General features: G+C 42.1%; 1 protein-coding gene across 6 annotated transcripts in view; it reads right to left on the minus strand.

Moving 5' to 3' along the window:
- Positions 1-26717, minus strand: part of ARHGEF3 (Rho guanine nucleotide exchange factor 3) — a 402985-nt gene that overhangs the window by 47796 nt on the left and 328472 nt on the right. For 5 of the 6 annotated variants that reach the window (XM_066351719.1, XM_066351722.1, XM_066351720.1 and 2 more), the window contains one exon: positions 1547-1654. In XM_066351719.1, coding sequence (XP_066207816.1) covers positions 1547-1654 — 108 coding nt within the window. Of the gene's footprint in view, positions 1-1546; positions 1655-2548; positions 2672-26717 lie in introns of those variants that run through there. The other variant, XM_066351724.1, reaches the window with a different exon arrangement.

Here is a 26717-nt window from a genome sequence, read left to right on the forward strand (position 1 = left end):
GAGGCCCAAGTACCAAGAGAAAGAGTCAAACCTACAGCTAATTATGTGATGAGGTATTCATTCAAAAGAAACTGTTAGTAGAGTTAACAGAGGAATGGCAGGGCAGGCAGTAAGCACTGGAGAGGGTTGGCATCTACAGGAAAGAGGCAAGAACAGCTTGGGCTAAGCAGAGTCACAGCACATCGACTGAATGGTGTAGAAGCAAGCAACAACAGGAGGGGATGAGGGAGACTAAAACAGTTCTCAAGTCATAGATTGTCATAGCGTAAGACAAGCCTTGGGTTCTAGTCCACAGCTTTCTTAATGACTCACAAAGTCAAGATATAAATATTACAAAGAAAAGTATTCAGGGTAAGTGAGAAATGGCAGATGCAAGTCTACTTCTCAGCCAAACAAGGTGAGCTTTTCATGGCATGACTTCTGTGGCCTTCAGTTTACAAGAGGACTTTCATGATTATCAAACTGGGTACAGACCTTGGGCAAATCTCAACTTCTACTTTAAAAGATAAACTTTATCAGGAGTTTAAGAACAAGAACAACAACCATCACTTACTAATTACTACAGTAGATAATAGTATTTACTACTTAGCTAACTAATTAGTAGACTAGTGATTGCTAATTAAGGATCAAAGCACTATATACTAAGTCCTTTAAATGCACTACCTTGTAAATCTTTAATGATTCTATAAAGGAGCTGGTGGCATAACCCCCAGTTTACCTATTAGGAATAAAAGCAAGACCTAGAGATGTTAAGTCATCTGCCCAAGGTGACAAAGTCTTTGAGTGACAGAGCTGAGGTCAGAACTGAGATACTTCATTTCCAGGGCCTCTGTTCTAAGCCAGGGGTCAGCAAACACTTTCTGCAAAGGACAAGATAGTACATATTTTTGGCCTTGGGGGCAATATGGTCTTTGTAACAACTATTCGACTTTGTCACTATAATACAAAAGCAGCCATTAGACAACCCATAAACATTTGGGCATGCCTGTGTTCCAATAAACTTTATTTATGGACACTGAAATATGAGTTTCATATAATTTTCATATGTGGACCATCATTCCTTTTTTTATTTTTTCAGAGCCATTCAAAAAAGTAAAAATCATTCCTAGCTCATGAGCCATAAGAAGACATAAGGTGGGCTAAATTTTTTTCCATGAGCTATAATTTGCAGGTCCCAATCTAAGTCCCAAGGCTCTTGCCCTCTGGCTCACATCGTGTGCTGGTTTCCTTAGAAGGCCCATTGGACATTTTAACACAAAACTTGTAAGAGTGTGTCTGAATGGGACACACAATTTGGAAATACAATTGTGAGGGCTGACCAGACAGAGATGACTCAAGTTACTTTTCTCAAAGGACACTGCCTGACCCCAGTTTACAACTTGAAAATACCTCTTTCTTTCTTTCAGTCCCCTCCCTTGCTCCCTTCTATTGAAATAAACCTTGATTCGGGTCAATCTAAAACCAGGGCAGATTCTCAGTAAAACACAAATGTCTCCTCCTGCACAACATGGTTTTTTGTAAACAGGAGCCACCATGCCCTTCTTACCTGCAGGGTTTGGCTGAAGCGCTTTAATGGTGTAGCCTTCACAGGCGGGATGAGGTTTGCTAGTGATGTGACTCTGGAAAGGGGTTTGACCCGTTTATTACTAGGCTCCTGTAAGATTAAAAAAAGAGAAAGGAAAATGTCAAGGGCAGTTACAAAGACAACATAACTCTACCACAAAGTCGTGCCCCACTTCATGAGCTGCTGGCTGCACACCGACCTGGGAAATGTAAACAGTGCCCTATCTCACTCCAGCTGCGCGGAGATGACCTGGCTTAGGAGCCAGGGAAGGAGAAATGGCAGGGAAATGTCAACAGAAGCAGCTCTGAGCACCCAGCAAATGGGCCAGATCTACTCCCTACTCTCACTCCCAACACCTGCCTGCTTTTAACTCAGAAGCTTCCACTCAGTAAGATCATTCTCCCCAACGCCTCCTGTAGAGAAAATCTGCCTCAGATTTCCCATGCAATGACATTGTCAGGTAGCTGTCTTTGAAAATTCTGAATTCTTCTTTTGAAAAACCTTTTCTCTACATTGCCTAAAGCCATCCTCCAAATTTCTTTTATGCAATGGATTTTTTAAAACACAAGAAAACTTTGCTAACTAAATTAAAAAAAATTTAAAGAAGTTCTACTACTGAACTCTTAAGAAAACTATTTGCATTTCAGTATATTTGAAATGTACATATTAATACTTATAAAGAAAAAAGAAAAAGAAAAAGAAAAAAAAATACTTATAAAGAACAACCAGACAGCAAAAGAAAATGCATCAAGAGAAAAGCTTACCATGGGCATTGGTTTTTGTAATACATATAGCCACAAGTTTTGAAAATCACCTCCACAGAAAATATTTGCAAATTTGCCAGTTACCCCAAACCAAGCTGAAGGGTGAGAGGGAGGCTATCCATTCCAGTGACTTTGCAGTCAAGAATTACATAAATAAAACAACAGGCTGAAAGACAGAGATGACAGACAAAACGTCTTACAAGGACAAAGAGAACATTACCCTTGTCTTCCTAAGCTCCATCTGACCTGCCGCAGATGCTGGACAGCACATGAAGACACCCAATTTTAATGGATAAAGCCAAATGTGACAAATGTTGTGGCAAATCTCAATCATTTCCAGAGGGAGTCTCAAGATGCTCATCTTTCCTTTTCAGCCATTGCTTTCTTTCAGAGTTTCAAGGGTTAAGCCAGAACTTCAGATCCTCTGGAACAACCTTGCAGGATGTTCTGAGCATAGTAGGTACTTGGGAAAATCTTGCTTGGATTTGGAATTCTGCCAAGACACTCTCATGTCATTTTATGTCCTTGCCAGCCCCAGAAATCAGAAGCTTTCTTTGAAATAGACCCAATGTTTCTGGCATTTAATTAGAAAGATTTAAAGACTAAAAAAAAATTAAAAAATAAAAAAGTGTAAAAACAATTCCACAATGTGGCCAGGAGTGAGTTATGATTTCTCTAAGCGTAAAATATCTTCCCCAAGACAGAGAATGAATCCAGGCTGCCGGCTACCTCTCCAGCATCTCGGCTTGCTGAGCTGAACAGACAGCAGGAAAACTCTAAACACTGGGAAGGCTCAGTTCCAAAACGCACTGGATGAATCTCTCAACATGAGAGGCATCACATTCTAATTCTTCAAGTGCCTGAGAGAAAGATCCAATAGTCCTGCTGCCTCCAGGTGACAGTGCCCTTCAGGATGCTCTCTGTCCAATTCCTGGCTCCTGAGAATCTGTCCCCACAGGAGGATTTTAAAAATATGTTTTACGTCAGCATTGCATCACTGTCATAATGAGTACACACACACACTCTTGAACATCCCCTAAATTTCTCTAAATGATTCCTGCCTTGGGATGGAAATTCTAGCATATGATTTCATCATCTTTGATAGCATGAACTAACTGCACTGCAGCAAATGAGATATGAGATTTCTGGGGGGAGGGCAGGACATAGTCTTAGATAATCCTTCACACACCTCAGAACCTAGACACTCCTGAATCTCTATTTCTTTAATGAGTACAGCTGCTAGGTCACAGAGTCTGCATCAGAGTGGGGAGATTGAAGAGCAAATGCCAAATGAGTTCTCTTGCTCTAAAAAGAGGCAGGAAGAATTGCATACTTAGTAGGATAGGAGAAGATTCACCTATCAGTTCTGTTCCACCTGCTGTGTCATCTTTTCTAAGGTTCTGCTGACTTTGCTGTCCATTGACCCAGTCAGATGGGCGCTTTCTGCACAGCTACAAAATATATGCATGATGCTAACGCCAGCTCCTCTGCAGGTTGTGCAGTGCTGCTACATGAGATCATAATTAAAACTACTTTCTGGCCCTGGCCAGTTGACTCAGCAGTAGAGTCAGCTCGGCATGTGGAAGTCTCAGGTTCGATTCCCAGTCAGGGCACACAGTAAAAGCAATCATCTGCTTCTCCACCCCTCCTCTTTCTCTCTCTCTCTCTCTCTCTCTCTCCCTCCTACAGCCATGGCTTGAATAGTTCAAGCACATTGGCCCCGGGCACTGAAGATGGCTCCCTGGCCTTGCCTCAAGCACTAAAATAGCTTGGTTGGTAAGCAATGGAACAGCGGCCCCAGATGGGCAGAGCATGGCCTGGGAGGGGGCTTGCTGGGTGGATCCCGGTCACGGCGCATGCAGGAGTCTGTCTCTGCCTCCCTGCCTCTCACTTAATTTAAAAAAACAAAAAACAAACAAACAAAAAATTTCTTTCCCAAGGCATTGACCATTTGGAAGTAAACATCAGGCTTCTCTCTGGCAACCTGATATTTCCAAATAACAAAAAATTGAATCAGAAACTAGTGTTGCATGATTTTGTGCTGTGATCCAGCAAAGCAGGCAGGTGCAATTTCAAAACCAGAACATTTACAGGTTACTGGATATATGGAGGAGGTTTTATGCCTGACCCACATGAGTGAAGTATGAATTACAGTGTTCTCCTTGAGGCTTCAGTGAGAATGAGATTAAAAAAAATTTTTAGCCTAATTTGATTTTTCTTTTCCATTTACTCAGCATGTCTCCAGCTACATTTTACTGCTGTCTAAAAAGAGCCCTCAGAGAAAATGTTTCCAGATTCTAGTTAAATAGCTATACCCACAACTAGCAAATGCAATACCAGGGTTGCTTCTGGGCTTTACAGAGATGACACTAGACAACCTTCAGATGCTTCCTACTCTAACAACTCAGCTGCCAGACCAGGCTGGGCAAGGTCAATGCTAAACCCAGGAACAAGGTGTCCTATTTCAAGTACAGACCCACTCCTACCATGCAATTTTAAGACAGAGCATGAGGGAATCTCACTAAAGAAGTTAAAAAAAGAAAAGTAAAAGGCATTGTATGTTCTGTGTAGGCAGCATATTCTGAATGCATCTTTTCCAGGGCTTACAGTTTTGTTTTGTTTTTTGTCTTATTGTGCTAGCTAGGACCACCTGTACATTGTTGATTATAAACTGTGATAATGGGTACACTACTCTAATTCCTGAATCTAAAGTGATTATTATGAAGTTTTCATCCGTAAGTATTATGTTTCTTGAGCGCATGAACAAGATACCTTTTTTCAAGTAGAGAAAGTCCCCTTGTATGCTAAGTTTGCTGTGAATTTTTATCATGAATCAGGATTAACTTTTATCAAATGTTTTTCTTCATCTTTTCAGTGGACAAGGAAGGGAGGAAAAAGGGGAGAAAAGGAAAGAAAAAGGAGAGATGAGAGGAAGGTGAGAATGAAGAAAGGCATAGAGATCATATTTTTTCATAAAGGAATTGATTTAGCAATTTAAAATATCTCTTGTGCATGAATTACAAAGGGGAATAAAGCACTTCATGCAATTTTATTTTTAATGTGGGCTTTAATTAAATAGATTTTAATATTCCTTTCCTAGGGGATACAGTAATTTTTATCTTCTTCTCATTCTTCCTCCCAAGAGATACAAACCAAAGCAGATTATATGCAATGTTAGAAACTGCTTATCATAGCAACATGAGCTAGTTCAATTTTTTATTCCTTCAAAAATAAGGAAACCTCTCTTTCTCCCTGTACTTCACTTTTGCAGCCAGAGTGGGGTTGGGAGCAGTAGGGGGGTCTTCCATATCATGTGCGTAGCTGCAGAGACTACCTTCACTGAGCCCCAGGAGGGGCTAACCCCAGGAACTAGGTTTCCTATTTCACTGAGCCCCAGGAGGGGCTAGAAACAAAGCTATAGGGGCAAGCACCACTCCTGGCTGCTCTACACCTGGCCAGAAGGGAGAGGAGACTCAATTGTGCCAGCCGATACTTTTGCCCATGAGTTGCTGGAGTCATAAAACATGTCTTACCAATGCTTGGGAACATTATGGAAGTGATCTGCAGCACTCCATCTGTGTAATGGAAGATGTGCTGGGCACTGCGCACCTAAGGGTCAGGTTTCACCCACCCAGTAACCCTCTAGGATGCTTTTCTCATCATCTTCACGTTAAAAAGGAAATTACAATCTCAGAGTGATTCAGAAGTTCTAGCATTATTAAATAATAATGAGCTCACATTTCTTGTAGGGATTTTTAGCGCTTTATAGATATTTACTAATTTATTCTTCTGAACATCCCTGCAAGGCAGCTACTATTATAATCCTCATTTTAACCTTTGAGTAATACAAACGTTCATGTACGTCCTCATGCCTCCTGACCATCCAGAGTAACTGGAACTAATTTCATTTTTGAAAAAAATCACTTCATTCCTGGGGGTCAGTGAGCATGAGAAAGACTCACTACTCAAAGGTTAAAGATGGGGAAACGAACTCCTGACCTGTGGTGGCGCAGTCGACAGCGAGCCAACCTGGAATGCTGAGCTTGCCAGTACGAAACCCCGGGCTTGTCCATCAAAGCACATACAAGAAGCAACTACTATGAGCTGATGCTTCCCGTTCTCCCCCCTTCTCTCTCTCTCCTCTTTCTAAAATCAATAAATAATATCTTTAAAGAATAAATAAAAATAAAGATGGGGAAACTGAGGCACAAACTGAGCAACTTGCATAAAGTCACTCAGCTCAAAAAGGTAGCCAGAATTTCAAACTAGACAGGCTAGCTCCATAGCCCACGCCCTACACCAGGGCTTGGCTAACATTTTCTGCAAGGGGCAAGATGGTAAATATTTTAGGCTTTGTGGACCATTCAGTTTCTGTCAGGCCTACTCATTTCCCCCATCACCTATAAACAGTAAGTAAATAAATTAGTGCAGTTATATCCCATTAAAACTTTATTTTTAGACACTAAAATTCAAATTTCATAGAATTTTCACATGTCACAAAATATTATTCTTTTGCTTTTCTCAATCATTAAAAACATATAGAAACAATTTTTAGCTTGTAGGCCGAAGGAAGTGGGCTATATTTGGCAGACGGGTCATAGTTTGCTAACCACTCTTCCATATACTGCTGTTGGCAGCACAGGAATCATCTCCTGCAATGGAGGTCATCAGCCTCAGCTTTCTGCTATAATACACCCATAGCCGACACTTGCAGGCATGGCACCCTCCCACAAGCACACTCAGACAGCCTCCAGTCCCAGCAGAAAGCACTGGCTGGATTCATATCTTCTCCCTGCAGCCAGACATGCTGGTCCCCCGTTGGTGAGCCAGAGATGTATCTGATTTACCCTTTATGGGAGTAACCCCATTCTCCTGCATTTCACTCTCTTAACTTTCCAAACAAATCAGCCAAAAGGGAACACAAACTTTCCTTGACCATAATATGCACAAATAAGGGACATAAAAAGTATGATTCCTAGGATCTGCTTCAAAATAACTTGAAGTTGGATCTTTTTTTTTTAAGTTTTAATTGAGATCCAAGATGGCCACAGAGTAAGCAGATGCTCCAACTCCCACTTCCTAGAACCAAGGTGGATTACAACTTAAATCTGAGTACACTCATGTGAAAGACGAACTTTGGACTAAACTAAGAGAATTCTACAGCCAAGGACCATCAAAGAACCCACACTGAGTCTCGTAGGAAAGGCGGAGACGCGGGAAAGGCTGCTCGCTCCCGGGAGCAAGCCGCGCCCAGGAGGGACTTTCCTGATGGGGAAGGCTATCCAGCGAGTGGTAGGTCCCTATCCCAAAAACCAGAATAGCCTAGAGCCCTGGAGCCCAGAAGGGGTTTACGGACTATATTTGGCTGAGAAAAAAGCGTAGACCCGGTTTGAGAGAAGGAGGCAGGACTCTCAGACCCAGGCTCCCTATTAAAGGAACTGCACAGAGAGCCTCCCTCATAGCCACTTTCCCAGAGCTCCAGGAGGTCACCTTAACCCAGCTGTGGCCACAGTTTTTGCCCTCGGGCCAGATTAGAAAGAAAACTTTTTTCACAGGCCGGACGAAATATTAAAATGAAAAAATGTTAAATACAAAAATGATTTATTTAAGTAAAATTTTATTATATAATTTGTTTATGAATAAATGTAAGTAACTTAGTACAACAAATTAACAAAAAAACTAATGTGACATGTTGAGGCGCTTTGCATGGCCTATTTTTTTTTAATATCTGGCTCTATACTTAACACAGCCTCTAAATGTAAATCATTCAATCTTGATCTTGTACTTTTATTTAGATTCATTAAAGAAAAAGTTTGTTCACAAATATAGGTTGAGTTGAAGATTATTGAAGATATTGTAGTTTATGTATAACGATTTAAAAGTACCACTTATTTCATTTCCACAGTGTGTTGTGCGGAGAATATTAAAAATTTAATTGCGGCCGCATAAACTCATCACTTGGGCCGGATCTGGCCCACGGGCTGTATGTTGGCCATGCCTGCCCTAACCCCTGGGCTGAGTCACTCCCCAAATTTAAAGTAAACATTTTTCCTGGGAACAGCATCAACAGCAAAGGAAAGAAAGTGCCCCATCCACCGATGCACTCCACTACCCTAGCTACAACGAAGGTGCTTAAAGCCAGGCGCTATGTTAGGGACACAACTAGGGAGTGCAGAGGGCTAAGCTACACCACCCTCCGCAATGCTGAGTGCTTGGGGCAGGCAGGCTAAAGGCAGCAGGGTGCGGCAGCAGAGGTTTGAGCGAGCATGCGCAAGCCCGCCAGTGGAGCTGGGAACTGCCGCTGGGGAAGCCCGGGTGCACACACAGTCCTGCTCGCTGAGTGGCTCCCCCCTGGTGGGTGTGGAGGCCCAAGAGTCAACAGAGGGGGAACGCGCAGGTGTGTGGGAGCCCACCAGCTATGGCGGAAGTTGCCCAGCTGCTACAGGGATCCCGGCTGGCGCACAAACCTGCTTGGGGTGCAGGCGGGCCCTCAGTGGCAGCGAAAGCATTGACGATATTGCGGAGATCTGAGAGGGCACGAGGAGCCCCCACCCCACGGGGCTGCTGAGATCTGAGCTGAAGAAGGCAGCCCTGGAAGCAGTCCAAACGGGCGTGTGGCAGACCAGGGCAGCCTTAGTCACAGAGGCGGGCTAGAGCCAGCAACACTAGAGCCAAAAAGCCCAAGGCAGCAACAGCAGAGGCGGTCTGGTAGACAGACCAAACAACGGGAGTACAGGAGCCACACTAACGGGACCTGTGAAACTACACCCCACTGAGTGCTGAAAAAGAACAAAAAAATAAAATATGTAAATAAAATGTCTGGATAGAATGACACCTGAGACTAAGGAGCCGGCCACATCTAATATTGTACCTAATCACTGAATTACAGTACTGAGACCAACAAGTAGCCAGCAATGAGGCAACAGAAAGCAGATATTAGGGGACCTTGAACTTTTAAAAGAACTTCTCCCGGCCCTGGCCAGTTGGCTCAGCGGTAGAGCGTCGGCCTGGCGTGCGGGGGACCCGGGTTCGATTCCCGGCCAGGGCACATAGGAGAAGCGCCCATTTGCTTCTCTACCCCCCCCTCCTTCCTCTCTGTCTCTCTCTTCCCCTCCCGCAGCCAAGGCTCCATTGGAGCAAAGATGGCCCAGGCGCTGGGGATGGCTCCTTGGCCTCTGCCCCATGCGCTAGAGTGGCTCTGGTCGCGGCAGAGCGAGGCCCCAGAGGGGCAGAGCATTGCCCCCTGGTGGGCAGAGCGTCGCCCCTGGTGGGCATGCCGGGTGGATCCCGGTCGGGCGCATGCAAGAGTCTATCTGACGGTCTCTCCCCGTTTCCAGCTTCAGAAAAATACAAAAAAAAAAGAACTTCTCCCAGGCCAAGAGTAGATAAAAGCAAGCCTAGGAGTGCAGCTGATATTTACAACAGCACCTGGACCCAGCAGAGGCAGCCACAAGACCTGGATAACCTGCAGCTCCCAAAAGGTGGATAACAACCAGTCATAGGCAGTGACCCCCACTGATCTGCACCAGGTCCCGGCCAGGGAAGTCCAGGGCAACACAGACAAAATAGGAAGACAAAGAAATGTAATCCAAATGAATCAACAAGAGAAACCCCTGAAAATGAACTGAGTGAGATGGAAATAAGCAAACTACCGGATGCAGAGTTTAAAATAATGATGATTAGAATGCTGAAAGATCTTAGAACAACAATAGATGGTCACAGTGAGCATATAAATAAAGAGATAACAAGCATAAAAAAGGACATTGGCTCTGGCCGGTTAGCTCAGCGGTAGAGCATCGGCCTGGAGTGCGGGGGACCCGGGTTCGATTCCCGGCCAGGTCACATAGAAGAAGCGCCCATTTGCTTCTCCACCCCCACCCCCTCCTTCCTCTCTGTCTCTCTCTTCCCCTCCCGCAGCCAAGGCTCCACTGGAGCAAAGATGGCCCGGGCACTGGGGATGGCTCCTTGGCCTCTGCCCCAGGCGCTAGAGTGGCTCTGGTCGCGGCAGAGTGACACCCCGGAGGGGCAGAGCATCGCCCCCTGGTGGGCAGAGCGTCGCCCCTGGTGGGCATGCCGGGTGGATCCTGGTCGGGCGCATGCGGGAGTCTGTCTGACTGTCTCTCCCCGTTTCCAGCTTCAAAAAAATACAAAAAAAAAAAAAAAAGAGGACATTGAAATAATAAAGAAGAACCAGTCAGAAATGACAAATACAATATCAGAAATGAAGACTACACTAGAAGCAATTACAAGCAGGCTGGATGAAGCAAAGGATCGAATCAACTATTTAGAAGATAAGATAAACAAAAACATGGAAGCGGAGCAGCAAAAAGAAAAGAGACTGAAAAAATCTGAAGAAACTCTGAGAGAGCTCTGTGACAACCTAAAGAGAAACAACATCCGCATCATAGGAGTTCCTGAAGAAGAAGAGAAAGAACAAGGAATAGAGACCTTGTTCAATCAAATCATAGCTGAAAACTTCCCTAAATTAATGCAGGAAAAAGTCACACAGGTTCAAGAAGCACAGAGAATTTTATTAAAGAGAAAACCAAAGAAATCCACAACAAGACACATTATAATTAAAATACCAAAGCTAAGAGATAAAGAGAAAATATTAAAAGCTACTAGAGGAAAAAAGGTGATCACCTACAAAGGAGCCCCCATAAGGATGACATCTGACTTCTCAACAGAAACACTTGAGGCCAGAAGGGAATGGCAAGAAATATTCAAAGTAATGCCTACAACCAAGACTACTTTATCCAGCAAGGCTATTGTTTAAATTGAAGGAAAAATAAAAAGCTTCCCAGATTAAAAAAACCCAAAAAAACTCAAGGAATTCATTACAATCAAACCAATGCTGCAAGAAATGTTAAGGGGCCTGTTGTAAACAGAACGAAGGGGGAAAAGAATATAGTAAAAGAGGAATATAGCTTTAAAGAATAAAATGGCAATAAACAACTACATATCAATAATAACCTTAAATGTAAATGGCTTAAATAATCCAATCAAAGGACATAGGGTAGCTGCATGGATAAGAAAACAGGACCCATACATATGCTGTCTATAAGAGACACACTTGAAAACAAAAGATACACATAGACTAAAGGTAAAAGAATGGAAAAAAATATTTCATGCAAATGGAAATGAAAAAAAGCTGGAGTAGCAATACTTATATGAGACAAAATGGACTTTAAAACAAAGGCTATAGTAAGAGATAAAGAAGGTCACTACAAAATGATAAAGGGAGCAATCCAACAGGAAGAGATAACCATTATAAATATCTACGCACCTAATATAGAAGCACCTAAATATATAAAGCAGACTTTGATGGATATAAAGGGCGAGATCAACAGCAATACTATAATAGTAAGGGATTTCAATACCCCACTAACATCACTAGATAGAACCTCAAGAAAGAAAATTAACAAAGAAACAGCAGACTTAAAGAACATACTAGATCAACTCGATTTAATAGATATCTTCAGAACCTTTTACCCTAAAGCAGCAGAATATACATTCTTTTCAAGTGCTCATGGTACATTCTCTAGGATAGACCACATGTTAGGGCACAAAAGCGGTCTCAACAAATTTAAGAAGCTTGAAATCATATCAAGCATTTTCTCTGATCACAATGGCATGAAACTAGAAATCAACCACAACAGAAAAACTAAAAAATACTCAAACACATGGAAACTAAATGGCATGTTATTAAATAATGAATGGGTTAACAATGAGATCAAAGAAGAAATAAAAAATTCCTAGAAACGAATGATAATGAGCATATAACAACTCAAAATTTATGGGACACAGCAAAAGCAGTATTGAGAGGGAAGTTCCTAACACTACAGGCACACCTTAAGAAGCTTGAAAAAGCTCAAAAAACAACCTAACCCTGCATCTAAAAGAACCAGAAAAAGAACATCAAGTAAAGCCCACAGAGGTAGTAGAAGAAGAAAATAATAAAGATTAGAGCAGAAATAAATGACATAGAGGCTAAAAAAACAATACAGAGGATTCATGAAACCAAGAGATGGTTATTTGAAAGGGTAAACAAGATTGATGAACCTTTAACCAGACTTACCAAGAAAAAAAGAGAGGACTCAAATAAATAAAATTTAAAATGAGAGTGGAGAAATAACAACCGACACAACAGAAATACAAAATATTGTAAGACAATACTATGAAGACCTATATGTCAAAAAATTAAACAACCTAGGTGAAATGGACAAATTCCTTGAAACATATAATCTTCCAAAAATCAATCTGGAAGAATCAGAAAATCTAAACAGACTGATTACAATAAATGAGATCGAAACAGTTATCAAAAAACTCCCAACAAACAAAAGCCCTGGGCCAGATAGTTTCACTGGTGAATTCTACCAAATACTCAAAGAAGAACTAACTCCTATCCTTCTCAAGCTACAGTGTGTCCGTAAAGTCATGGTGCACTTTTGACCGGTCACAGGGGAAATCAACAAAAGACAATAGAAATGTGAAATCTGCACTAAATAAAAGGAAAACTCTCCCAGTTTCATACCTATTCAGTACAGTTTGATGTGGGCTCACACACAGATTTTTTTTTTATTTTTTATTTTTTTTTGTATTTTTCTGAAGCTGGAAACGGGGAGAGACAGACAGACTCCCGCATGCGCCCGACCAGGATCCACCCGGCGCGCCCACCAGGGGCAACGCTCTGCCCACCAGGGGGCGATGCTCTCTCCCTCTGGGGCATCGCTCTGCTGCGACCAGAGCCACTCTAGCGCCTGGGGCAGAGGCCAAGGAGCCATCCCCAGCGCCCGGGCCATCCTTGCTCCAATGGAGCCTTGGCTGAGGGAGGGGAAGAGAGAGACAGAGAGGAAGGAGCGGGGGTGGGGGGTGGAGAAGCAAATGGGCGCTTCTCCTATGTGCCCTGGCCAGGAATTGAACCCGGGTCCCCCCGCACGCCAGGCCAATACTCTACTGCTGAGCCAACTGGCCAGGGCTCACACACAGATTTTTTAGGGCTCCTTAGGTAGCTATCCTGTATAGCCTCTACAGACTTGTCACTGACTGATGACCTACCAGAACGGGGTTTCTCCACCAAACTGCCGGTTTCCTTCAACTGCTTATCCCACCGAGTAATGTTATTCCTATGTGGTGGCGCTTCGTTATAAACGCGCCGATATTCACGCTGCACTTGGGTTACGGATTCGAATTTAACGAGCCACAGAACACACTGAACTTTCCTATGTACCATCCACATCTCGACTGGCATGTCTGTGGGCTGCTCCACTCTATACATGGTGTTACATCATCATCTGTGCATGCGCACATGCTATATCATCCTACAGAAACTGGGAGGGTTTTCCTTTTATTTGGTGCAGATTTCATATATCTATTATCTTTTGCTGTTTTCCTGTGACCGGTCAAAAGTGCACCATGACTTGACAAACACACTGTATTTCAAAAAATTCAAGAGGAAGGAAGACTTCCAAGCTCCTTTTATGAGGCGAGCATAATTCTGATTCCAAAACCAGGCAAAGACAACACAAAGAAAAAAAATTATCCCTGAAGAATTTAGATGCTGAAATCCTCAACAAAATATTTGCAAACAGGATCCAGCAATACATAAAAAAAATCATACATCATGATCAAGTGGGATTTATTCTGGGGAGGCAAGGATGGTACAATATTTGTAAATCAATCAATGTGATTCATCACATAAACAAAAGGAAGGAGAAAAACCACACGATAATTTCAATAGATGCAGAAAAACCATTTGATAAAACCCAGCACCCATTTATGATCAAAACACTCAGCAAAGTGGGAATACAGGGAACATACCTCAACATGATAAAAGCCATCTATGACAAGCCCATAGCCAACATCATACTCAATGGGCAAAAATTAAAAGCAATCTCCTTAAGATCAGGAACAAGGCAGGGGTGCCTCCTTTCACCACTCTTATTCAACATAGTCCTGGAAGTCCTAGCTACAGCAATCTGACAAGAAGAAGAAATAAAAGGCATCCAAATTGGAAAAGAAGTAAAACTATCATTACTTGCAGATGATATGATACTGTATATAGAAAACCCTAAAATCTCAGTCAAAAAACTACTGGACCTGATAAATGAATTCAGCAAGGTGGCAGAGTACAAAATTAATACACAGAAATCAGAGGCATTTTTATACAACAACAATGAACTGTCAGAAAGAGAAATTAAGGAAACAATCACCTTCACTATTGCAACCAAAAAAATTAAGTACCTAGGAGTAAATTTAACCAAGGAGGTTAAAGACTTGTACTTGGAAAATTATAAAACACTGATAAAAGAAATCAAGGAAGATACAAACAAGTGGAAGCATATACCGTGCTCATGGTTAGGAAGAATAAACATCATTAAAATGTCTATAATACCCAAAGCAAATATATAAATTCAATGCAGTACTAATTAAAATACCAATGACATATTTCAAAGTTACAGAACACAAATTTCAAAAATTTATATGGAATCAAAAAGAACATGAATAGCCTCAGCAATCTTAAAAAAGAAGAATAAAGTGGGAGGTATTACACTTCGTGATATCAAGTTATATTACAAGGCCATTGTACTCAAAACAGCTTGGTACTGGCATAAGAGGCATATACAATAGATCAATGGAAAAGCACAGAGAACTCAGAAATAAACCCACACCTTTATGGACAACTGATATTTGACAAAGGAGATAAGAGCATACAATGGAGTAAAGACAGTCTCTTTAACAAATGGTGTTGGAAAAATTGGACAGCTACCTGCAAAAAAATGAAACTAGACCACCAACTTATACCGTTCACAAAAATAAACTCAAAATGGATAAAAGACTTAAATATAAGCCGTGAAACGATAAACATCTTAAAAGAAAACATAGGCAATAAGCTCACCGATATTTCTCGCAGCAATATATTTGCTGATTTATCTCCATGGGGAAGTGAAATAAAAGACAGGATAAACAAATGGGACTATATCAAACTAAAAAGCTTTTGTACAGCTAAAGACAACAAGAACAGAATAAAAAGACAAACCACACAATGGGAGAACATATTCGACAATACATCCGATAAGGAGTTAATAACCAAAATTTACAAAGAACTTGTAAAACTCAACAACAGGAAGACAAACAATCCAATCAAAAAATGGGCAAAAGAAATGAATAGACACTTCTCCAAAGAGGACATACAGATGGCCAATAGGCATATGAAAAAATGTTCAACATCACTAATCATTAGAGAAATGCAAATTAAAATCACTATGAGATACCACCTCACACCAGTCAGAATGGTGCTCATCAACAAAACAACACATAATAAGTGCTGGCGAGGATGTGGAGAAAGGGGAACCCTCCTGCAAAGCTGGTGGGAATGCAGACTGGTGCAGCCACTGTGGAAAACAGTATGGAGATTCCTCAATAAATTAAAAATGGAACTTCCTTTTGCCCCAGCCATCCCACTTTTAGTAATATATCCCAAGAACACCATATCACTGACTCAAAAAAAGAAATGCACCCCCATGTTTATGGCAGCATTGTTCACAATAGCGAAGATCTGGAAACAGCCCAAGTGTTCGTCAGTGGACAAGTGGATTAAAAAGCTTTGGTACATAGCCTGACCTGTGGTGGCACAGTGGATAAAGCATCAACCTGGAAACACTGAGGTTGCCGGTTCAAAACCCTGGCTTGCCTGGTCAAGGCACATATGGGAGTTGGTGCTTCCTGCTCCTCCCCCTTCTCTCTCTCTCTCTTTCTCTCTCTCTCCCCCCCCTAAAATAAATAAATAAAAATTAAAAAAAAAAAGCTTTGGTACATATATACTATGGAATACTATGGGGCCATGAAAAAGAAGGAAATATTACCTTTTCCAACAACATGGATGGACATGGAAACTATTATGTTAAGTGAAATAAGCCAGGCAGAGAAAGAAAAATATCATATGACCTCATTCATTTGAGGAATCCAAGGAACAAAGTGAACTGAGGAATGCAATTAAACCTGAAGGAAAGGGGGGAGGGAGCTGTTGGGAGGGGGAGAAGGGATATGTTGAGGGGAATATGGGGGAGGGGGGATGTATTCGGGGAGCCACTAGAATCTATGTAAACACAATAAATAAATAAAATAGAAAAAAATAACTTGAGATTGGAGAAAGGGGATGGGTAGGAAGCAGGATCAATCACAGGATGATAAAGTTGGGGGCACAGGGACTCAGTTTGTAGTTCTGCCTATGGTATGTAGTCAAATTCTCCATAATAAAAAGACCTATTGTAATGAGCAGAAAACTGTTTTTCCCAAATGTACCAGTGAAGGCTGAACTGGAGCAGACAGGGGCAAGCTGAGATTAGTTTTGACAAATCTTTACGTCAGTTGTTTTTAAGGGCCTAGTAAGAAAGGGTACTAGGAGACAGATACTGAATGTAATTAGAAGAAACCTGGTAAAATGAAAAAGAAATCTTACTACTGAATTTCAGTAATTCTCAACTAACACAGACAAAAATAGGGAAAGGTCCATGTAGCTGGAAAATCAAAAGCTAGGAGTTACCTTGAAACATTTAAACTTGAAGATGGGCATCCCCAGGGAGAGGCCTCACCTGCCACCTGGCTCCCAGCAGTCTGCTTTAGTCTACTGACTTGTTTTTCTTTTTTAAAAAATTTGTTTTCATTAAGAAACCTAATAACAGGCTCCCAATCACTGAACTCCACAACATACACCAATCTGGTGGAATTCAACTCTAATTTATTTTAGAAACATATAGAGAAAACAGGGGCCACTCAAGTTTGGATTGTGCATAGATAGCAGACCTGTTCTGCTGTATTTAATTTGTCAACGTGCTTTGCTTTCTCCACGAATGCCTCCCAAATTCAAGCCTGTCTCTCCATTCCCAAAACAGCACCACCTTCTACTAAGAAAGCTAAGCCATCCGTCCTTGCCAGATCCTCACTCCTGCTCTGCCTCTCTCCAGTCAAATAATGTAAAGCTCATTACAATGACCTCAATATTACCACCCTCTTCCTCAGTGCCAAAGGGCAGTTCATATTGTTTTACAATTTATGCCCAAGATTCTCACCCTTCAAAACTCCTAGGTCAACACAAATATTCTGGTGTTTTCACTTCCTTTGACACCTCCTATTGCCAAAGCCTTCCCACCCTTTCATGGTCTTTTACTGACTCAATGGCCAATTCTTCTACTGCTGCCTCTGCATCCTTCCAAGCCATAAGCTTTACTCCAAATGACCCCACTCCTGACATTTTAGGGGATTTGACAGCTTGTTTTCTGTCTTGCCCCTCAAAGAAGTCCTGCAGACTCTCCTTCCTGGTTAATGGCTCCTCTAACTTAATGATGGAGAAATATATATTTATATATGTAATATTTATATATATAATATATATCTATATAATCATCTGTCTCTATCTATCCTATCCATCTTTCTATCTATCAATCTAACTATATCAGTCTGGCTTTCATACTTACTAGCTGGATGATCTTGGACAAGTTACTTGTCTACAGTTTCTTCAATTTAAAAATGGGTAAATAATCCTCCCATAATGCAGTAGTGAGAATTCTGTGGGCCAGAGCTATTATTGGGACCTTTAATCTGTGCCAGGCACTGGGCTAAGAATTTTCCATGGGTTTGCTTATGGCATCATCAGATCATTCTATGAGAGAGCCCCATTTTATAGATGAGGAAGCCAAGGTTCAAACAGCATAAGTACTTACACAGGTCACATATCTCAAGTTACAGAGGCAAGACATTGGATCGCACACTGGACCATACACCTCGGCTAAACTATTTTGCCCAAGAGATACAATGAACACATAGCACCATGCTTTGTGAAAAGCAAGCTCTCAATTAACAGAGCCTAAAATGGGACACAAAGTTGGTATGTTTTCACTAGATTATTTCTCTTCCTCTTCCTCTTTGCCTCTAAGAACAAGTGAATTTGTCTCATTACTCAATGTATGCATTCTTTGTTATTAAAAATTTGATTTTCAGAAGAGTTGCATACAGAGTACTTCTGGATGCACTCTTTACCTCATTTGCTCTAATGTTAAAATCTTACGTAACCATGGTACATTTATCAAAACTAAGATATTAACATTGCTAAAAAATTTTTAACTGAATTTCTTAGAGGAATCCATCAGTTATCCCACTAATGTTCATATTCTGTTTCAGGATCAGTTTGTCTTTCATGACATTGATGCTTTTGAAGAGTACTGGTCTGTTTTTTGTAGAATATCTCTCAATTTAGATTTGTTGGATGTTTTCTCACGATTAGATTCAGATAATGCACTTTTGGCAAGAATACAACAGAAGAGATATGCCCTTCTTGATACATCATATTGGGGGTATAGTATGTCACTGTATCTTATTACTGCTGATGTTAACTTTGACCTGTTGGATAAGGTGGCGTTATGGGCTGAACAGTGTCCTCCCAAAAAGATATGCTAAAGTTCTACCCCTGAACCTGTAAATGTAACCTTATATGGAAATAGGGTCTTTGCAGAGGTAATCAAGTTAGAATGGGGTCATACTAGATTATTCTGGGACTTATATCCAATCCCTGGTGCCCTTACAAGAAGGGAAAATTAGACACAGACACATAGGGAGAATGCCATGTGATGACAAAGACAGCACCTGGAGTGAATTATCTATAACACAAAGAATAGCAAAGATTGACAGCAAACACCAGAAGCTAAGAAATGGCAAGAAAGGATCCTCCTACAGGTTTCAAAGGAATCATGGCTATGCCGAGATTTTAATTTTGGACTTCCAGTCCCCTGAGCAGTGAGAAATATATTTCTGTTATTCTAAGCCAGCAAGCAGCCTGAGGAAGCTGCTAGTCCTCCCCTTATCTAGTCCTCCCCTTATCTGCAAGGGATATGTTCCAAGATCTCCAGTGGGTACCTGAAATGGACTGTACTGAACAACATATATATGCTTTCCACCCCCCATACATGCATAACTGTGATAAAGTTTTATGCTTTTTCCATCTTAACTAAGTACTTACCATGTACTATGGTCATAACTTTTGCAGTTTGTGGTACAATAGCAAAACTAGCACAAATGTCTTTTTTATTTCCTTTTCCTTCTTCACGATTTCACAGATTTATTCTTACTATAGAGCTTAGCATTCTCAGCATATAATTATTTTCTTTCACCTCTTCACTTAAAGGAAGCATTTTATTGCTTCTCTTTGTTGAATCCGAATTGCCAGTATCACTATTTTTGTGCTTTGAGGCCATTATTAAGTACAATAAGGGTGACTTGAACATAAGCACTGCAATACCACGACGGCTGATTTGATAACTGAGATGCTACTAATTGACTAATGGGCAGGGAGTGTGTACAGCATGGATTTGTTAGACAAAGGGATGATTCATGCCCTGGGCAGGATGGAGCAGGACAGCACAAGATTTCATTAAGCTAGTCAGAACAGTGTGCAATTTAAAACTTATGAACTGTTTATTTCTGAAATTTTCCATTCAATATTTTGGACTATGGTAGATAGCAGGTAACTGATATTACAGAAAGCAAAACCTTGGATGGATGTGTGTGTGTGTGGGGGGCTTCACTCCCTTTGTAATTAATACATGTATTGGAAGAGATATTTTGTGATTATGTGCATCCTTTTAAATCCAATTCTGTGTTTATCCAGCGCCTGCAAAGTGGGCTTCACTGACAGGTACAGGTGTCACCTGAGGAGGAATATCTCCTAGCTGAACAGGGAAAACCAGAAGCTTGACTAGGTGGAGTGCCTAAGAGAGTCGGTGTTGGCCGAGGCAGAGCGGGCAGGGAGTGGGGCAGGTGGCAGCATGCAGGGCATCACAGGTGGCTGCAGGATGGAGGCAGCAAGGAGGAGCTCTGAGCGGGAGGAATGGGGCTGCAGACACAGGAAGGGGGGTGTCTTTGGAGTCTGAAAGTTATTCTTCACCTTATTTTTGGAAACAGAAAAAGACAATAATGAAATAATGGTTTCTAACTCCAAAATTTCCATTGAAAATATTTTTCCTATTCTCTTTTCTCTGGTATAAAGCTAATTGACCTAGTGTCATCTGTTACCAAAAATAAAAAGGCATATAATGAGGCCCAAATTTCAACAGAAACCTGGCTTCATTGATTAGGCCAAATGCATTTCAGGATTATTGGTTTCTAACTGGTAAATTGAACTAATGATCTTCAAACTCAGAACTATAATTTTCCCCTAGAGATGCTTATCAGTGATTTCAACAAAGGGACTACAGGCTTTGTGGACTTTGTTAAACCACCAGGTACAGCTCTGGGAGGGAGCCTGATACCTTTGTCTTAGCTACACTCAAAGATGAAGGCCACACCCTCTTTATTTTCTCCAAGAGTCAGGTTGCCTCACACCAGCATCCAAGGGAGATCTAATTTCCTCTGATAAAATGGCTCACCTCTGTCCTATCAGAAGCCATGAGGAAAATATCCCAATTTCCTTCTTTAAAAGAAAAGAAAAAAAAAAGTGCTGGGTATTTTTTTCTTTTGGGGTTGGGGAATTTTTTTTTTTTTTTTTTTGCCAATGAGGTATAAAGAGAGCCTGAATAAATAAAATCCACAGAACAGTCTGAATTAGTTCATTCTCATGGCCATGCCATAGACAGGGTGTTGTCAGATTGCTATGCTGAAGATTCAACAATTTCTCTAGTCCCATCCCCCATTACCGCCCCCCCACCCCCCATGGAAATGCTAAAAAGCATTTGATGGAGACATCACAAGATGGTCTGGGCAAATCCACAAATCAAACCATCCATTCACAGGGCCATACCACTGAACACATGAAGGTTGGAGAAGTTATATTTATTCTCTGCATATCAAGTTTGTCTTTGAGCCTGTCAGTCAGCACCCAAGTCCAGTTAGCATCTATAACATCTGGCCGAGGTCAGTCTGTGTGGTGGTTGTTTTTAGGGTAGCATTGGTTAAGGGAGAGACATCAGGGGGATATCTGACTGAACTCAATGCCGGCACGAGCCGATGAAAACTTGCTCAGTCCCTGCCCCAAATACAGCTTCCCATATAGTGCAAATAAAAAATGAAGACTGAAAGAAATCACTCTTTATGACAACTCCTGGGGTCATTCTGGCTTCAATTCCCCCAGGCCTTCCCTGCTTCCTTCAAGTACAAAACATGCTAGCAAAACATCATAGCTCTCTGATGTTCATACAGACTGGACGGCAAAATGGAGGAAAGGCGGGCTGTGAAGTGAGCGAGACGGATTTCATCCAGGATACATACCTTGGAGAAGCAATTAATTTTACTACAAACCCTGAGAGTCACACCATTTTTGTTTCTGAGGGAAGACATCAAGCAACTTATTATCTTTATTCTTCTCATTATCATTGAATTCCCCCCCCCCCCCATTAGAAAAGTATACTGTTGGCGCTGGCTGTTGGCTCAGTGGTAGAGCATTAGCTCAGCATGTGGATGTCCCAGGGTTCAATTCCCAGTCAGTGCACATCAAAGAAGTGACCATTTGCTTCTCTACCCCTCCTCCTTCCTTCTCCCTTCTCTCTTTCTTCTCCTCCCACAACTATGGCTTAATTGGTTAGAGCGCATCAGCCTGAGCATTGAGGATGGCTCTGTGGAGCCTCTGCCTCAGGTGCTAAAAATACTGTAGCTCGGTTGTGAGCATGGCCCCAGATGGGTAGAGCATCAGCCCAGATGGGGGCTGCCAGGTGTATCCTGGTAGGGCGCATGTGGGAATCTGTCTATCTCCCCTCCTCTCATTTGGAAAAAGAAGAAGGAAAAAAAAAAGGAAAAGTAACCTGTTCTACTTGTCTGCCACAAGGAAATTCGTTTTTGCTGAATGATGGTTTATGGGTTGGGAAGAAAAAGGAACCTTGGGAAATAATTCAGTAAAATGTAGGGATCTCTGAGAGCTGAGGCAGGCAGCAGGAGCAGCCTCGCTCACGGACCATACCTCTCAGCACTGCCAGTAAAATAAAACAGAACCACTGTTTCAGACACTATTTTTGGCTAAGGTTTCACTCCTCAATTACTTTCGAAGTTACTTGTTTCAGTCAACATTATAAGGGTAAGTCAACATTTGTCCTGGCAGCTAGCCCAAATGTGTTATTTTATTAGTCTGCTACTGGTTAAATTGGCCCAAGATTAAACACATCTAATAAATAGCCCTAAAATACTGGAGTTTAGTAGAAAACCACATTCAGGTTCTCTTACACAGGATGTTACTATTACTTAACTTTGGGCAGAAAGAGAAATGCACACCCACACCCCAACAAGTTCCTTTTAGCAAAAGCCAGCCCACTGCCTGAAACTCATTTCGGTCATGCCCAGACATGGCACTACAGACCTTCAGAGAAAAAGGCAGGCAAATATTTAGCTCTTTCTCTGGTCCCTGGCTTCACATCAGCTCCTGAAAGTCAAGCAAAGCTCTTACTCTGTCAAGGCAGCAAGAGCCAGATGATCAGAGCTGAAGTATTTCAAGAGAATACTTGAAATACCTCCTGAGAAGCGTGAGGGCTGCCAGCAGAGTGGTGCCTCTGTGGCCCTTACAGGAAGGCCAAAGTTGGGCACAGATGTTTTCTCATGGTTAGATTGAGGTTATTCATTTTTGGCAAGAATGCCACAAAAGTGATGTGCCCACTATGCCACAACCATCCCCAGGTCTGGAAAATGGGGTCAAAGCTGCACATTCCTGATTGGAGGATGCCAACAAGGCACCTGGAGGTGGCAGTGGTGGCCCAATCACAGCCACAGGGCCCAGAGGAAGGCCTCTGTGGTTCTGGGGTTTCACAGTTGGTCATTTCCTACTGACTTCTTGGAAACCATTAGGTGGGATATATTCTGTACTTGTTTATCTTTCTTTTTTTTTTTTTTTTAATACAGAGACAGAGAGAGAGTCAGAGAGAGGGACAGACAGACAGGAATGGAGAGAGATAAGAAGCATCAATCATTAGTTTTTCGTTGCGAAACCTTAGTTGTTCATTGATTGTTCTCTCATATGTGCCTTGACCGTGGGCCTTCAGCAGACCAAGTAACTCCTTGCTCAAGTCAGCGACCTTGGGTCCAAGCTGGTGAGCTTTGCTCAAACCAGATGAGCCCGCGCTCAAGCTTGGGGTCTCGAACCTGGGTCCTCCGCATCCCAGCCCGATGCTCTATCCACTGCGCCACCACCTAGTCAGGCTGTACTTGTTTATCTTGGTAAAAGGTATTCCCTGCCTTCCCCTTGAGCTGAGTTGGAGGGGAAGGGAGAGAACAACGTCCCTAGGGACTCCACCGCTGCTCAGGTTTTGGGAACTGTGTACAGACACCAAGGATACCTTAAGCACATTTGCTGAGGATTCACTAGAGTTTAGGAATAAGACAAGCCTCTGGAACAAGTGACAAAGTTCTTATTACTCTGGCTCAATGAATGTTGATTCTTTGCAAAGGGCCTAAGGATAACAACCTTTCTGAGCACAATACCCTGTCATTTCAATACCCTGTGACTTTGGGCTAACAATGTAACCTCCACAGACTTTGTCTGCCCTGTGAAGTGGGGGTAACTCTCTTACTCCCTCACAATGTTGTTGGACGATGAAATCATGTCTGTAATGTGCTTGGTTTAAACCTGCCCCATAAGTTGCTCCCAGCCTTCTCTCCTGCCCTTGTCCATTCTGCACTGGATTTTTCCCTGGGCCTCCCAGGAACAAAGCTGGAGCTCCATGACACCTGTCACCTGTCACTAAAAATATGCTCAAAGACACTGAGGCCTCAGTGGCTATGAGACCAGTATTTTGAGTTCACATTCCTGCCTTCCATTTCTTCTTGTACCTTTATCATCTGTTTAGTCAAGCTCTGACTAAATAGAGCAAAACTGGGAGTGGTTTGGCAGGATCCAAGGCTATGTCCTGAGAAAATAAAAACTTCAGCCTTGAAATCCTAGGATAAGAACCCGAGTGGGGGAAAGGAACCCAAGTAGGTGGATCTTGAGGTCTGCTTCCAACCCTTCCCACTGTATCCACATTACTGAATAATGGGCTAGAAAAATTGGTCTCCAGTCTTGCCAGATCCCATTACTATCTGGGATTATGCAATGTCAGGAATTCATTGATGCTGATTTGACTCAATGGTAGGCATACAACCCATGTCAGATATTCAAGGTGGAATTTCTCCCCCAAATAACATGTAATCTTCAGCTTCCAGAAAGGACCACACAGATCCACTGACATGTTCTCTCTCTCTCATCTACTTGTCATCCCTTGAAGTTCAGCATTATCTTAACTTCCCAGAAGGGGGGCAGGGAGTACAGAGATGAAAAAGGATGCCTAGCTTTTAATCTCAATGTCCCAAAAGAAGGACAGACCATTCCAGCTGAATCTGGTGTGATCAAACACATCTCAGGCAAGCAAAGCTGACAGCCAGGTGTGCCACCTGACTGAGGACTAGGATAGGACCAAGGACCCCACATTCAGCTGCTGGGTAAAACCATCGGGGACAACTGACCAAGAGCACTGGCTCTGTGGCAGGAGGTGTCGATTCCATCCTGGGTTGCCCGGTCAGCTTCTGTTTTTGAGAACTATGACCTTGAGCAGACACGCCTTGCAGAGATGAAACAGAAAATGTATTTGCCATGCTCCTTGGTAACCCCCGCTGTCTCTCTCGGCACCACTTATTCCTGCAGATCATTTGGTCCCCGTGCATCCCCAGCAGCACATGTCTGCACTTAGAACCCAGAACACCGCACTGGGTGTTTTAGATCAGTCTGCGCTCAGCTGAGAACGAAACTGATTGATTCAAAATGAAAATCACACAGCCACAAGGGATTGATGGAATTGGGAATAAAAGAAAAAATCTTAACTATCCTGTTTTCAGATTTCAGCTGCTATCTTACCACCCACTGAACAACAGTATGTAGAAAAACAAGGTACAAAGCATGCTGTGCAGGAAACTGAACACATGCAGAACACAACATTGACTTTAGTTGAGACAGTTTTCATTCCGTAGCACATTTTTAATCACAGGAATTAAAAACTGCCCACTAAAAATGGATTTTTCCAAAGGCTCATAACAAACACTGGCTCTCAGCGCTGTGCATTTGCAACCTTGAAACAGTGATTACGTGTTATTTCTAAATCTCAGCAATTAATATGCAACCATTTGTATCATTATCTCTAGCAGGGGTAGTCAACCTTTTTATACCTACCGCCCACTTTTGTATCTCTGTTAGTAGTAAAATTTTCTAACTGCCCACTGGTTCCACAGTAATGGTGATTTATAAGATAACTTTACTTTATAAAATTTATAAAACAGTTACAGCAAGTTAAAGGATATAATAATAATTACTTACCAAGTACTTTATATCGGATTTTCGCTAAGTTTGGCAGAATATATCTTTATAAAACAACTTACTATAGTTAAATCTATCTTTTTATTTATACTCTGGTTGCTCCGTTACTGCCCACCATGAAAGCTGGAATGCCCACTAGTGGGCAGTAGGGACCAGGTTGACTACCACTGATTTATAGTCTATTAAAATTCAGAAACCTGTGAATTTGAAGGCAGAAGCTTCAGAGACCCAACTCTGCTCTTCCCTTCACTTGCAGCTCATTTCAATTACAAAGACAGAGAGAGAAAATGAATCGACAATGGACCTTGACTTAAAAGAAATACAAACCTCTGATTTCACTGCTTTGTTTTGTAAAAAATGTTGGTTTAGCCATTGGAGAGTCAGTGCTAAGGGGTGCCAATAAAAGTTTCCAGAAGCAACAAAGGCAGTTTTGTGGTAAAAGAAAAATGTTATTTATTCCTGGAGTAAGGAACTCTGGGGGTGGAAAGGGGCAGAGTCCCCATGGGTTTTCTAGCACAGGCCGTCTATAGAGAGGGTTCCTTTAGGAGACTATAGAGGGGTCTAATTTGGCAAAGATTTCCCTGGAAAAGGTTTCCTAAGGACCCCAGGGATGGAGGGAAAGACTCATTTACCTGGCAGGCACTTCCTTCTGCTCCACCACTTAGAAGTCAGGCTCGAGGCTGCTCCTGAATTCACAGAGCAGGCTGTGAAGTGGAGTACCAGAGGCTGCCTGAGCCTGCAAAGCCTCCTGAATTGCTACTCAATAAATTACATGCTTCCAGGGCCCCTTCCTACTCACAGATTCTAGCAATTTTCTAGAAACAGATGTCGTCCCACATCTGTCACAGGTGTGACTTCTGACTCTGCCTGACAAGTAGAGAAGGAAGTGCTCTGAGACAACGGGAACCACTGGGTGTGAAGGAGGAAGCACCAGGAGCCATGGAGTTACCCATACCAGGTGCTGGCACATGCACACACAGTGGGAAAATACACACACACACTCTCACCCATTCATCTGTTTCATACAGGAACCCCTGTACCCCATCTTATAGAAAAGGAAGCAGATGTTTAGAGA

This window comes from Saccopteryx leptura, chromosome 10 (genome assembly GCF_036850995.1).
Source record: "Saccopteryx leptura isolate mSacLep1 chromosome 10, mSacLep1_pri_phased_curated, whole genome shotgun sequence".
Taxonomy (NCBI): Eukaryota; Metazoa; Chordata; class Mammalia; order Chiroptera; family Emballonuridae; genus Saccopteryx; species Saccopteryx leptura.